At 40.7% G+C, this 15407-nt stretch overlaps 1 protein-coding gene across 2 annotated transcripts in view; it reads left to right on the plus strand.

The window, feature by feature from the left end:
* The window catches only part of LOC137295805 (contactin-like), a 50227-nt gene that overhangs the window by 18470 nt on the left and 16350 nt on the right, over positions 1-15407 (plus strand). For both annotated transcript variants that reach the window (XM_067827359.1, XM_067827358.1), the window contains 10 exons: positions 4603-4932; positions 5769-5864; positions 6691-6930; positions 7623-7728; positions 8521-8711; positions 9856-10128; positions 10646-10939; positions 13135-13298; positions 14029-14155; positions 14734-14907. In XM_067827359.1, the coding sequence (XP_067683460.1) occupies positions 4603-4932; positions 5769-5864; positions 6691-6930; positions 7623-7728; positions 8521-8711; positions 9856-10128; positions 10646-10939; positions 13135-13298; positions 14029-14155; positions 14734-14907 (1995 nt within the window). The remainder of the gene's footprint in view (positions 1-4602; positions 4933-5768; positions 5865-6690; positions 6931-7622; positions 7729-8520; positions 8712-9855; positions 10129-10645; positions 10940-13134; positions 13299-14028; positions 14156-14733; positions 14908-15407) is intronic.

A 15407-nucleotide genomic window follows, 5' to 3' on the forward strand; every position in this document is an offset into this window, starting at 1 on the left:
AAACATTCAGTGAAAGCTTCATACATTTTCGTTTTTATAACAAATAATGCAATGTTCTCAGGAATGTGCGTGTTCCCTCATTCTGCTGACTCCTGGCGGAAACGGGCATTTGGCCGTTCCCAGTCCAACGCAGCATGCAGGATTATACACGGGGCTGGTTGTCTTCCACTGGCCATGCTGTCTTCCAGGAACGAAAACCTTTTCTGTTTCAAGCATATACATAGAATATGTGTAAACAAGAAAGTCCCAGTTTTTACCTGAAGTAGATCTGGTAATGTGTGTTGTTAGTTTTGTTGTAGAAAAGGTATGTATGCAAATACGTATGTATTCGATCTAATTGAAGTTGCCTGTATGTGTACAGGGTAAGTGAAACAACACATTCTTACCTGAATATACTGTGCACACTGAAGGGGATGGAGGAATGATGTCTTCCAGGATGAGGGATGTTACGCAAATCGCCGACATGATGCACAATTCTTCAGAAAATGATGATTTGTAGACTTAACATGATCTTACCGAATGCGTAATGTATCCGCCAGGTCATATGGAGTTTGATCGAAAGAGGGGGCGAAAGATACTACAACCTGCAGGGGGCGTTATGTTTCCTTATTTAAATTTGTATTTTCGTACTTTTTTCATTTCGAAATTATGTCACAAAGTGTGATTTCTTTTTTTAAATGCCTTTATCAAATCATGTCAATTTCCGAAGGCATAAATTAGGTTCAAGTTACTTATATGCATTTTCATGATCAACAAGTCATCATTCGCAAGCTGGACCGTACAGAGGAACACCATCCTCAACTTGCAATAAGCAAACACGAGATCAGTGAGCCGCTTGAGCGGCTCACCAGAAACCTTATAAAAGTTACCGTCTAATTAGTTTGTTTTCTTCCCAACTTCTGTCATTTTATACAATGCACATCTATTTACGGTGGTCTTAAAAGAAACATCATTTCTCTTTCAAGAGGTTCAGAAACGCTAATGCGGGCATAAACTGATATGTACTCTGGAAGATACGATATCCACATGTCAACACCATGAGCTGTAATGAAATATCGAAGCAGGTATTTTAGTATAACACTAATTTTGATCAGTACGAGATGTCAGCTTTGGCTGGCACCGCGAGTGCCTTTTTTCAGTGTGCTGTGTGGAGTTACACAATGGACGTACGTCACTTCCGAAAAATATGCAAATGATTTAATAGTTTTCGCAGGATTACTTTTGACAAAATTGGCAAAGTTTTGATTCATGCAAGATGCGGTAGGGGTCGTATTAGTTTCAAAATATTCTGTAACTTTCTGCAAGATGAATACGTTGACATTTCCACCAGTAATACATTCAAATGAAATAAATCACCTTTTCATGAGCGATGAGTTGATTTTTGTGTAATTGGCATGTGTAAACAGCCGACCTTGGGCGTGGTATTCTGCTTTCCCGATGTTTTCACGTGCCGAAAAAATCGAAAATACAGAGGCCAAGTATGCATCAACCTAGGATGATTGTAAATATTTTGTCGGACAAACAACTTGTATTCTGCAGGTTGTAATCTGTTCAGTGCAAATGACGAAAGCGTGGCATCCGAGATCGAAAAACCTGTTCATTCACGACTGTCAAGTACCCCACCACCCTTGGGGATTTTACGGGACGCTTTAATTACCCTGCATCGTGTTCGCACCCAATCGAGGTGGTTCCACGGTGATTGAATTAATTAGGGGGAAGCGCTTCAGTTAGTACCGTGGAGCGCACCGTCTCGCGGACAAGAGACGATAGGCCGTCTCGCGTACACGTTACGTCTCGGACTGCTCCAGGGATGCATGCAGACATGAAAATCACTCCGAAGTTAGGCACAGGGACATTGTTCTATGAATCCTTTCAGACCACTCACAGATGCATCCACGAAAGAATAAAGATGACTCATCGGAGAGTTGCTGGCTTACATCTTTGATGCCGACACCTACAAGATGATCTATGATGACTTGACGTTTTGACCTTCCCTCCGATTACGCTGATATCTAACATCCCAGACAACTTATCTATGATTTCCATACATATATATCAGCATCAACATATCCCGATTTACTCTAAAACCGACTCGGCGACTGAACTCGAGCACCTTCAGCATTTCACCAGGAAGGGTTCCCCACATGCTTCGTCAGGATACTACAGCTTGAGATATGGTCATTTATCTTCTGTGAATGTGGGCATGCAACTATTCTACTAGACCGATGCATGCGAAATCAGCATACCGTTTACCGTTCACCGTTTAACGCAGAAGCTTCCAACTTGAAAGAAGATAAGATGATTTTATCTACTCTTCTCACTTCGAAGAAGGATCAACAATTCATCTCCATGCATCTCTCACTAGTACCAGGTTGTCATGCACCAGCAGTGAGGACTTCAACAAGGTTATTTCGATGCTTCATACAGCCTGGTTACTACAGTCAACCTGAACCAACATGAGGAAGCATGGGAATGTATGAGATAATGACGGTATAATCTTCATTTGAAGAACACCAACACAACCACTAGGACAGTCTACGTACGTGAGTATTATGTGGCGGAAGGTTTGGAGCGTTTGTGCTCAGTAATCTATACACATGCTCATTTGTATGTCTTCGAGACAATCCTGAATGTTAGTGAGGGTATCACGGACTGCAGAGGATTTCTTGTGCTTCTCAGTCTACTCACGTCAGCGCAGCATTTGACCTAAAGGGGAAGACTACCACTACACACATCACAACTTTGCACAGAGACTTATTTGACAGAGCTGAACTGCAACGGTCATCTCTATGTAGAAGCATCGCTACAAGGTTTGGGTGCCAACCTGGACAACAAGGTTGCAGCAGGAAATTGGGCGAGCAATGAACGCACTCTGCATATCAACCACCTTGAGATGAAAATTGTAATCAACGCAGTATGACACTGGACAACAGCATTGAGGAACAAACTACTGATGGTCCACACAGACAATGGCACAGTAGCTTTCTACATAAATAAACAAGGTTCAACATGATCTTACATGCTGATACAGCTAATTTTTGAACTCTTTGGCACAACGACTTATATCTCTACATAAAGGCATGCCACATCCCAGGTACATGCATCATCATGCCAAATGTTGTATCACGTCCTCTACAACCATGATGACTCCAGGAGAGTGAATTCATCAAGAATCCTTTCAAACTCAACAGTCAGACATTCAGATCACCCCAAATAGACATATTTACCACCAGGTTCAACAGATACCAACATTTGTATCTCCAGTTTGCATGGACAACAGCTGCTATCATCTCACGGGAAGGAAGGAATGATTACGCTTTCTCACTACTAGTCTTCCTACTGGATGTCATCAAAAAGATGAGATAGACAACGATGCTGCTACTAACTTTCATCACGCCTAATTACTAGGACAACCATCACTGAGACTCCCAGAATGGAAGAACCTACATGTCCATCCGCACACCAAACAAGCGCTCGGACATCATTCCAACACATGGATTGTATCAAAGCCTTGAAACATCAAGGATAAGGCACAAGAGCAACAAAAGACAGTTACCTTAGTTGTACGTAGATCTACTCAATCCTTAAACGATGATAAATGGATGCGATTTGAGACATACACCATGCAGAAGGGCTTCACTTCAACGAAAGTCACACATCCCCAAGTAGCAGACTACTAATGTCACCTATGGCGTACTAGAGGACTTAAAGGTTGTACACTATTGACCTACTTACTGGCACTCACCTGTCACCACCAGGAGAACTGGGGTCAAGCTGATGAAAGTGACGGTTTTACTTGCCCTACTACACTCATTCAAGCTGGAAGACCAGCACTACAAATTTAAGTCACCAGTTTGGGGCTTGAATGTTGTACTTCATCATTTCACCAGTGACACTTACAAGCCTCTAGATCAGACATCCTTCGAACTGTTGACACAAACATTATGCTGTTTCTACTTGCCATAGCTACGGCAGCACAGATATCTGAAATACATGCTCTGGACTTCAATTGTACATGGTTCAACACCAATCATCATGAGATAGAGCACCAGGAGATTCCAGAATCTATCGTGTTTTGACCCACCACTGATTCCATCAGTTTCTTTAGCAAATGAGCATTAATCAGGATACGGAAAAGTTGTAATTTTCTCAATAAAATTGATATTTTATAATTATCCTGACTCATGATGTCAAGTCCTACCTACCACCACACTCAGACACTTTGGATTCTTTGCAATTCTCGTGTCGGGCTTATGAAATTATGGAGAGAGTGACAAACAGGACTGGTCATGTGACCGATGTGATGGGGGTAAAGGGGGCCAGTGATGTCACATGACAGATTATGACATCATCATATGAACTGTATTCTTTCCCATGTAATGACAATGTTTGTTACAAGTTTAAGGAGACAAATAATCAGAGTACAGTATGAATGAATGTCCTTGATCATTGCATCTTTTGACCTTGTTATCACCTCCTCCTCTTTCCTCCGCAGCCGAGAAAGCTTGAATGATAATTCAAAGTGAGAATAATTGCTTGTCTGTGTTGATGAAGTATGCATTGTTTGGCGGGGTTGGTAGCTTACTGTTTTTGCTATTCCAGACTATGGTTTCACCACTGAAAACCCCAATGACATTCCTCGTGGACCAAGATTCCTTGTTGAACCATCCGACACAACAATCCTGGGATCCACTACCGCTGTGTTCATGGAGTGTGTTGCCCATGCGGTCCCTGACGCCAAGTACCAGTGGTATAGGTTTGTGGATAATCGAACCTTCGCACTGGATGCTTCGACAGACAGTCGCTACACCCTGACCAATGGTCGACTGACGATCAACAATCCAACTACTCGTGACGAGGGCTATTATCAGTGCAAAGCATCGAACTATCTCGGAGTTGCTCTCAGCAAGACTGCCCAGCTATCCTTTGGAGGTATGTTGGCAAAATAGTTTACATTTACTCATTAGAGACTTAAGCTTGGACAGCCATCATCTCTTTAAAACCCTAAGTGTGCGTTATCACATCTCAGCTTGTAGTAACAACTTATAGATTGCAACATAGTTGCAACATCAGAAACTCAAAACTTGTTGCAACCAAGTTTTAAGAAATGACTTGTCCCAATCCTGCTACAAGGCAAAGACTTGTGACCAGTCACTTTGCTGAAGCCATGTCCCTGATGGAATATTGCTGGAATATTGGTAGCAGTAGGAAACCAAATAATACCACTAACTCATAATGCATGAGACAATGAATTAAGGATTTGGGGGTACCTAAGGATCTGCTATAAAGCTGCCCACTACTGAATGGTAGAAGTATAATTAGGTTCTGAAGGCATCAACCTGTGGTGCCAATAAAAAAATTCATCTTGTTTCATAATCAAGTTTATAAAGGCATTAACCTGTGATGCCAATAAGTATATTCAATTCTTCTTATAATGAAGTTCTGAAGACATCAACAGTGAGTTTCGAATATACAGAAAGGGAGAGGTATCACCACTGATTCTGTCCTTTGGTCCTTTCAGTGTTATCTTATTTCAAACTTTGTGCATCATCTGCATGCAGATTCTAGTTTAGAATTGACTACCAGCAGCCTTTGACAATCATAAGAACTGACCAACTGATTGTCTTGATTGAGCAATCGGTGGATTGTCTGGTCCAGACTTGTATCTTTATTGTATGTTGTGTATTATTAATTGCAGCATTCAACCAGAAGCTAACTTTATTGTGCTTTTAATGTGTCTGTCTTATGTTGTGTCGTGAATTCTTCAGATCTGGGAGAATTCTCCAATGTTGGTGTGGCGCCGACGGTGACCAATGAATACGAGGGTGCTCAGCTTAATTGTCCTCCCATCACAGTGAAGCCAGGTAAATAATTAACCATCTGTGATGCTGTTTGTTGCTTTCAGATGTATCTGCAACACAGATTCAAAAACCAAAATGTGACATCACACTAATTTCTTTTGTGATAGTAGACATATATGATATTGTCTAAGGTCTGGTCATTTCCTGACAAGGGAGACAATCTTATTGATATGAGGTCAAAGTTTATTCTCTATTTTACTGATACTTTTGATTATTTCTGGTGGTGTCTGGGCATTTGGGTAGCCTAGTGGTTAGAGCGTTAGCTTGTTATGTCGAAGATCCTGGTTTGATTCCTCACATGGGCACTATAAGTGAACTCCATTTCCTCCATCCCCAGAGCCTCAGTGATATTGCTTGAATATTGCTAAGGTCATCCTTAAACCAAACTCACTCACACACAGCTGGTTTCTGTGTTAAACACTATGTCTGGCTTTGTTTTGGTATGTTAATAATTGAGAAGAAAATCCTTTAGCAAGATTTGGCTGCATCCAAGTCCAGTTTTTCTTGACCCCTAGACCCTCAAGCTTGTCATTAGAAATTACTCATACTTTGTCCTATTTGCCATGATAAGTTATTTGTAGGGAGTGAATACAACAACTTACTGGTTCCAAAATCAACATCAGAACCACTATATTTAAGCTTGTAACAGAAGAAATTATTCCTTTTTGGGCAAGTTTTTAATTTTATTTGAGGTTGGAGGTGGAGAGAGATCTATCATTCCTCAAAGAACAACAAAAATGATTAAAGTAGGAAGTAAATTCTGAAAATTGAACATTCACTGGAAGGTGTAAGACAAGCAGTGTACTCACCAGGCTGTGGTTGTTTGCAGCGGCCAAGTATCAGTGGTATAAAAACAACGTTGCCAACTTCATCCGACCAAGTCTGCAGTCCTACATCTTCATCTCGAACAACGGCAAGCTTTACTTCTCCGAGGTGACAGATATGGATGAAGGGAGATATCACTGCATCGTCTCTCTCACAAGTAGTGACAGGACCAGCAATTACATTGGTTCCTCTCAGACTCCAACTAAATCCAGTCTCGGTTTTTTGCTTGATGTGGTTACTAAAGGTAGGTATACAAGAGAACATTCTTATAGTTTTTAGACACAGCTTTGAAGTGGCCTTATTAGGTGACTTGTACTTTGTAGTTGCTGCATATTTGTGTTACGTATGCAGGAATTATGCTTGTCATCTCTGTTTTTTTGTGTATCTGGGCATTTCTAATTTCATTGTCTTCACAGGAAGTGGTTCTGTTCTTAATGATCAACTTGAATTTCACAGGAAGTGGTTCTGTTCTTAATGATCAACTTGAATTTCACAGGAAGTGGTTCTGTTCTTAATGATCAATTTGAATAATCATGGTTGAGTCAATTTCATTGTCTTCACAGGAAGTTGTTCTGTTCTTAATGATCAACTTGAATTCTGTTCTTAATGATCAACTTGAATAACCATGGTTGAGTCAATTTCATTGTCTTCACATGAAGTGGTTCTGTTCTTAATGATCAACTTGATTAATCATGGTTGAGTCAATCACACATGTGAAGTGCAGGATCACAGCCTAGTTCTTCACGTGATCATACTGTGAGGTCATAGCTCAGCCATACACATGATCAAATTGTATTGTAATGATCCAGTCTTACTGATACTCGGATAGCTCCCTACTTCATTCATTCATTCATTCATTCATTCATTCATTCATTCATTCATTCATTCATTCATTCATTCATTCATTCATTCATTCATTCTTGGTCATCTGTTTAGCTGGAGGAAACTACCGACCCATTATCCAGGATGACTTCATCTCCGTGTACCCGCCACAGCCCAAGAAGGGACAAGACATACAGCTGGAGTGCTTTGCTTACGGAACGTGAGTACTCCCAGGATTCTGGGGCTGACTTGGGCCCAAAAAAACCTACAGTGCTCACATGAATATATTAATGGGATGGTCTGGTCAGGTGAATCTGTTGATTAGTCGTCATGGTTTAGTTGTTTAACTCCACACTCAGCATTATTCCAGCTATATTGTGGCAGTCTGTGAATAATCAAGTGTAGATCCAGTGATCAACAGCATGAGCAACTGGGATACGATAACATGTGTCAACCAAGTCAGCAAGTCTGACCACAATCAGGTTGGGTACCTCTTACTTCAAGCATGAATTGCTGAAGACCAATTCTAACCCAGATCTTCACAGCTGTGCATTGTACATGTGCAGAGGATCAGTCACCTGATTGACTGGTCCATCCTCAGTCACTGTTAATTAGCTTATGTATGGGGTTCATCAACTAACAAATATTCTCTTGCCCTGCTATAGAGATTTCTGATTGTTTGGTTTGTGATCAAGGTAGCAAAACTTTTTGTTGGGGTTTCCCTCTTCTCTCACCTAATGTTGACATATTCTAAATAAATGGCATCATTCACAGATTTTCTTATTCAGGTCTAACACTACAAGCACTTACTTGATTCATTGTTAGGGTAACCCAGTGGTTAAAACATTGATGGGGTTATTTTGTTCTCAGCTCCCTGAGGATTGTGCAGTTTCAAGCTGCTTGTACTGAGTGTGTTTATTCTTTACTTCAAGGGGCCCTTGGTATACCAGTGGAGCAGAGGATTCTGCAGTTTCAAGCTGCTTGTACTGAGTGTGTTTATTCTTTACTTCAGGGGGCCCTTGGTATACCAGTGGAGCCGCTTATTGGGGAAGGAGATGCCGTCACGGGCGAGGTACTCCGACCACAACCGTGTTCTCACCATTCTCAACGTTGCGCCAGAGGACCAGGGAGTCTACAAGTGCCGTGTGTACAGTTCCACCACAAAGGAAGCTGACGAGAAGGCATATATACTCAGAATTCAATGTGAGTCAGGAAATAGCATCATCTGTTGTCTTGTCTTCATCATCATGAGGTGGTATGGTAGTGTTAAATGCAGTGTAAAAGTAAACTCACTCACTCATTGGCGGTAGTGCTAAGGTTACTGGTGGCAATATGGATGATCAAATTCTGCATTACACCCTAGATTCAGTATTGAACGGCTGTGATTTTTGTTATTAAGTAACAGATTAATGCAAGATAAGAGGGTATATAATACATACAGCAGAGAACCCCATTGTTTATACTACTCATACAGAGCATCATACCATGCATTTGGATGTTTTGTAATGAAACTCATTTCTCTTCGCCCATGACATCTTGTCGTTCAATACAAAACATCCAAATCTTCAAACTTGAAGTTTCTCTCTTCCAATGACATCTTCTTGTACAAAATGCAAAACTACCTGTGAAGGGTCGTAGTAGAATAGGCCTTCAGCAAAACATGCTTGCCATAAGAGACGACTATGCTTGTCGTAAGAGGCGACTTAAACAAGATCGGATGGTCAGGCTCACTGACTTAGTTGACATATGTGATCGGTTCCAGATTGTGCAGAACGATGCTCATGCTGTTGATCACTGGATTGTCTGATCTAAACTTGATTATTTACAGACTGCCCCCATATAGCTGGAATATTGCAGAGTGTGGCATAAAATTAAACTCACTCACCCAATACAAAACATCCAAATGCACAAGTATGATGTTCTCTATATGTATTGGACACAATGCAAATGATGCATAATACATTTATTCATAACCCCTGTTCTTGAATACTACTCTATTGCATAACAGTGAGTGAGTTTAGTTTTACGCCATGCTCATCAATGGTTGAGCTAAATCGTGGTGGTCTTTGCATAACAAGCTGCATGGATGTAAAAGTAGAACTGTTGAGAATCTGTCCCAAAAATACTTTATGCAGATTCCCTAGTATTTCCTGACTGCAATTTATAGTGACCCGGAGCTTACATGTTTCTCTCACGCAAGTTCATCTCGGGAACATAAATTTCCAAAAATGCTTTGTTATCAACTGTGAAGAAGTTCTTTAGCAGTCAAAGTTGACTTTAACATTGATATTATCTGCATGATTTATTTATTTATTGCTGATATTTTTTGTTCATTTTCTCGTCACAGCCGAACCCTACTTCACATATCCTCTGAGGAACCAGCACACTGACGTGGGGGGACAGTTAACATGGCACTGTGAGGCTGCAGGGACACCCACACCCACTTACACGTGGTACAAGGATGGGGTACCGCTGAGGAATCAAACTGGCTACTTAACTATCCGCCGGAACGCTCTCACCATACAGGGCTTGAACCAAGAGAGGGACAGCGGCATGTACCAGTGTGGCGCCACAAACCAACACAATACTGTGTACAGTACAGCTGAACTCAGGGTGCTTGGTGGGTATAGAACTCTGTTTAGTCACTGGCCTAGTGTTTGTAGAGGTAGAAACATAGAATTGTCTCTTATGGCACTGTCAGGTGCATGAAAGTTATTGTGAGATGTTTGTGGATCAAGACATTGTCAGGTGGTTATGTGTCAGCTGGAAATGTTGAATGTTTGTGGTATTTGTGTCTTTATATGTTGGAAATTGAAGGACATCTCTGCATGTACAAACAACTGTTGTGGAAGTGTAAGCATTTATCCATAAGTTCTGTCTAGAAGTAGCAATAGTAAATGTTGACCCAGTGATTCTTGTCACTGGGTTTGGTGACCCTCTGAAAATCACATAATTTCTTTCGTTTGAACAAAATGAGAAGTACTGGTATTAGGACCTGGCAGTTCATTTCCCACAAAGGTTTTTACTAAACACTATCTTTTTCCTGAGTATGATTTTTCCATTTATATGAAAATTGTTTGGTCTAAAATTTAACAGAGAAATTGAAAAAGACTCTAAGGTCAGTTTCCACATTTCAGAATTTGCTCCCTCATTTGCCAAGCATCCTCTACAGCGGGGCATTTCAGCATCAAGGGGCGGCAATGTCACCATCATATGTGACCCCGAGGCTGCTCCTGCTCCGGAATATGAGTGGTTGAAGGGTGGACGTAATCTTGGTCTGACAAAGGGAGGTGACTCTGGCAACCTCAAAATGTTGATGAATGGAAACTTGTACATAACATCAGTGCGAATGGCTGATGCTGGACGCTACACTTGCAAGGTGACAAATTCCGTCGGATCAGCTGAAGACTCCACTGAGCTCGCTATCGTCAGTAAGTCATACATTTAGATGTTTTGTTGTTGATGTGATAATTTATTATCTTCCTCTGCATATACTGCAAGGGGATATGGTCAACTCCTTGCCTGAACGTAATTATTTCATTTCCAGAGTATGACTAACAAAATGTTCATTAAACAAAACATATACTGAGTAAAGAAAGAAACTTCACAGTAATTTTTAAAAATAATGAATTATTTTGCCGTGATCTATGTATCCGAAGTGCGATCCCTATCTTTCAACTCAAGAAAGTCATTAGCAAAACCCTCTCAAACCCATCCATTTATCATGCAAATGACAGTACCACATCAGGTTTTTGCACATGCAGTCAATCACATGATCTTTGCATCAAAGTTTTCTTCATTTGCACATGTTTGCATTGGCCTCAAGAATTGAAAAAAACAGTTTTAAACCACAGTTCTAATGGTACTTTAAATGCCATGATTGTCAAATGTGCAACGTGAACGTGCTATTGGCATATTGCAAGTGGGAAGATCATGTCACAAGAGCAATGGGATGCAGCCGTCGTACTGGGTATGGTCGTCTACAACAAAGTGGCATCACTTTTGATCGCCCAAGGTCGGGTTGTCCACTCATGAGCAGAAGATCGCCAAATAGTCCTATGTCACCTACATGACAGATTTCTGCCGGCTACACGAACCAGGGCTAGGATGTTTAGGTCAACTGTCCTCACAGCCCATTCAAAATCGGTTATAGGCTGCCAATCTCCATTCTTGACGTCCATATTGTGTGGGCCAATATTGACGTTTCACCAGCGTCAACGTCTGCTGTGGGCCCATTGTCACCTCCGATGGATCCAGAGAGACTAGAATCGAGTCGTCTTTAGTGATGCATCCAGGTTTACCCTCAGATTCACGGATGGCATCCATAGAGTCTGGAGACAACCTCATGAACAGTATGCCCAAAGTTGCATGGTGTGGGGTGAATTCCATGGGAACAGTTGTTCCCGATTTCTGGTCATCGGTGGAAACCTCACAGCTTCTGCTTACCGCAACCAGGTGCTCACCCCTGAACTCATTCCTTTCATTGCGGCTCATGGCCCAGGTGTACAGTTCCAGCATAATAATGCTTGGTCTCATACCTCACAGTGATGTTGACTTGAAATTTCCTTCAAAACACTGGAATCAACGTCATGGACTGTCCATCGAGGTCCCCTGACCTAAATCCACTAGAGCACATTTGGGATGCACTTGAGCAAAGACTTCATGGTCTTAGGACCCAACCTCAGAATTTGCAGGAACTTGGCACTGCCTTGCAAGAGCCATGGTGCAGAATCACCAAAAACATGTTCACAAGCATCAGGCGGTCAATGAGGAGACAGTGTTTGGCAGTGGTGAATGCGCGGGGCAGCCATACACAATATTGAACTGAGAAATGTCGAATTTTTATTCTTGTGACTTGACATTCTGTATATCCATGTTTTGGAACGGCAGTGTAGCCTTATGGAACTGATTGTGGCACTGTCATTGTATCAAGTACATCACCCAGATTGCAGCAATCAAATAATTTAACCATCTTATCATATCGTGTTCTTTTATAGTGCCCTGAAGAAAGAATGTTAAGTTTCTATTTTGACTTAGTATATTTTGCAGGAAAAATTGGAAGCTATATCAAAAAGAACTTAAAATGGTGCATTTTGCTATTTACAGACTTTTTTATTTCTCTCAATTTACATGGATTTATTTTGACACAGTCTGAAAAGGGAGGGGTGGGCTTCATTTCTGGAGCATAATTAAGAAACAGTATCATTCAACAAAACTTGTTTGATATATCAGACAGATCTTTAAGTGGTGCCTTTTGCTCCTTGCAGATATTTTGCATTTTTATTTTCACAATATCTGGGGGAACAATTTGGATTTAGCTCCAAATGGGAGGTCTGAATGGGCTTCGTTAATGAAGCAAAACTATTCAGTGTCTTTTAAAAAGACTTTGCGATATTTAACACATCCCAAGATAGTGCCTTTTGCTGTTCGCAGACTTTTTGCATTTGTATTTTTCATGATTTCCATAGAAACTGTCAGACCTTAAGTAACTGTCAGATGATTTTTTTCTTTCAAATATGTGGATACTAGGAGGGTTTTCCCACCTTCTTATGACTTTTGTTTAAAGAGTCAGTGTTCCATATAAGTTATGCTCATTTATGAAATATTGTTTGAAATCATCTTGCAGCCCAAACTGTGATGAGCGTGAGACCGACCAGTGAGGATGTGAATGTCAACTCCACGGCCACACTGAAATGTGAGGCTTCAGCCAGCCAGAACATGGACATGGTGTACTCCTGGATGTTTAATGATCATCTCATTGATGTCGACAATAATCCTTACTACAGAATGGTGAGAACAATATTGCATTTTCGGTACCATCCGAGTACTCTTCATAACAAGTTGCAAAGTTGTGATCTCGATTACTGGTTAAGGTAAAGTTATCCGTGGCTAGAAGAGCTTTTGGAGCTTTGAGGGGTTGGGTAGTCTAATAGTTAAAGTGTCCACCCTTCACACTGAAGACTTGGATTCAATTTCGCACATGAACACAATGTGTAGGACCCATTTTGGATGTCCCTGACATGATATTGCTGGAATATTGCTAAAAACTGCGTAAAAAACTCTCTCACTCATTTTGAAAATGGACCTGTGAAGATCCGCAGTAAAATAGGTCTCCAGCAACCCATGCTTGCCACAAAAGCTGACCTACTTGTCATCAGAGGCGACTAATGGGATCAGATGGTCAGACTCGCTGACTTGGTTGACAACTTCAGAAATGTCTGTTTACAGGAATAAATCCAGATTTTGACTGTTTTGTATGAATTGTGTGACAGATAAATGGAAACATTTTTGGAAAAATCACTGTGAAAGAGTCATAATTATAATTCAGTATCTTGCTATGTTAAACTTGTTTGTTTTCTTTCATTATAATGATGAATAAATATATTAATTCATTATAATGATCAATAGCAAGATTATTCTTAAAATGATTTTTAGAAATTATTCATCCACCTACACTGAATTCTAGGCAATTTTTTGTGAATCAGGGCTTGATTAATCCTGGGTTTTTTTGTTCATCTAGGGTTCAGGGTTGACAAAAGGCTACTTGTATGTGATCAATGCCCAGTTCTACCATGCAGGGGATTACACATGTAACGCTGCTACTGGACTAGACACAGTGTCAGCTGAGGCTACTCTCAAAGTACTGGGTAAGTAGGAGTTATCCCCCTTCCCCTCAAATGTTGGTTTTTAATAGTGCAGTTTCATAAATATGATCATACTGGAAGGGTCTGGAAATTGGATATGTTTCAGCTTAGATTCTGGTGTATTTGGTTTTATTCCCCCAAAAGTCATGGAGATTGTTATAATCAACCCTCAGTGTACACTACATCTCTAATTAGTCAGTTCTTATGTATGCCATTTTTCTGTAGGACAATGTGGTTTGAAATTGAATTTATGATGATTTTGAACCTCATGTAAACCTTATCAGATACCAGTGTGTTTGAGAAATGTTTTCTGCTTACATTTGAAAGAATTACCAGTCTGTAACTATATGTGTATGCCTAACGGTGGCCCACACAACCTAGTCTGAAACACACACTCTGCTGTGCAGAGCTGATGATTATGGATATGGAAGCCAGTTTGTCCTGAGTATGTGTCTAGGCTTGTCAGCACTGTCTCACTTCATCTCACCAAATTTCTGTAATATTGCTTAAATATAAGTGGCATAAAAGTAAACTCGCTCACTGGATGAAAGAACTTATGTACCATACTATCTTTATTTCAGGACCCCCTGGCGAGCCGGCTGGTGTCTACCAGGACTTAAAGGCCACTGACAGTTCGAATCCTCGGACAGTTAAAATAATGTGGACTGATGGTGACGATCATGGAGCAGATGTCCTGTACTATGATGTGGAGTTTAGAACCAATTTCAACAACAAGTGGAGGATTCTCAAAGAACGTGAGTCAGACTTTCTATCTGAGCTAGGTTCAGCTAAGGGACTATAGCCTATTAATATTTCAAATGTTGTGTAATATGAAAAACTCCTTTTCCACATTGTATAAACTGAGGTTTCATTGGTTTGTCTAATTGTCTGAAAAAGTTCTCATTTTTGTGATCGCGAGGTAAGTCCTAAATAAATAGTCCTGGTTCTACGGCACAGCTACATCACCGCAAAGTATATCAGACATTTCTTATTCATTCCAAAAATTAAAGCACTAACCGTTTTAACATTTGTGCCGTGTCTCAAGTACACAACCCTGGCATTGAAATGATGTTATACTGTGAAAAGCGAGATCCAGTATAGCTTGGTGTTTCCCATGATCAAACTGAAGCATAAATATGGCCCACTCATTCATGTAATCAAACTGCAGGGTTATCATTGTAAACCAAGCCACATGATCAAACTGCATGGCCTATACCAGTCATGTGATCAAACTGCAGGGTCATAGCAATTCGGT

The sequence above is a fragment of the Haliotis asinina genome, chromosome 9 (genome assembly GCF_037392515.1).
Source record: "Haliotis asinina isolate JCU_RB_2024 chromosome 9, JCU_Hal_asi_v2, whole genome shotgun sequence".
Lineage (NCBI taxonomy): Eukaryota > Metazoa > Mollusca > Gastropoda > Lepetellida > Haliotidae > Haliotis > Haliotis asinina.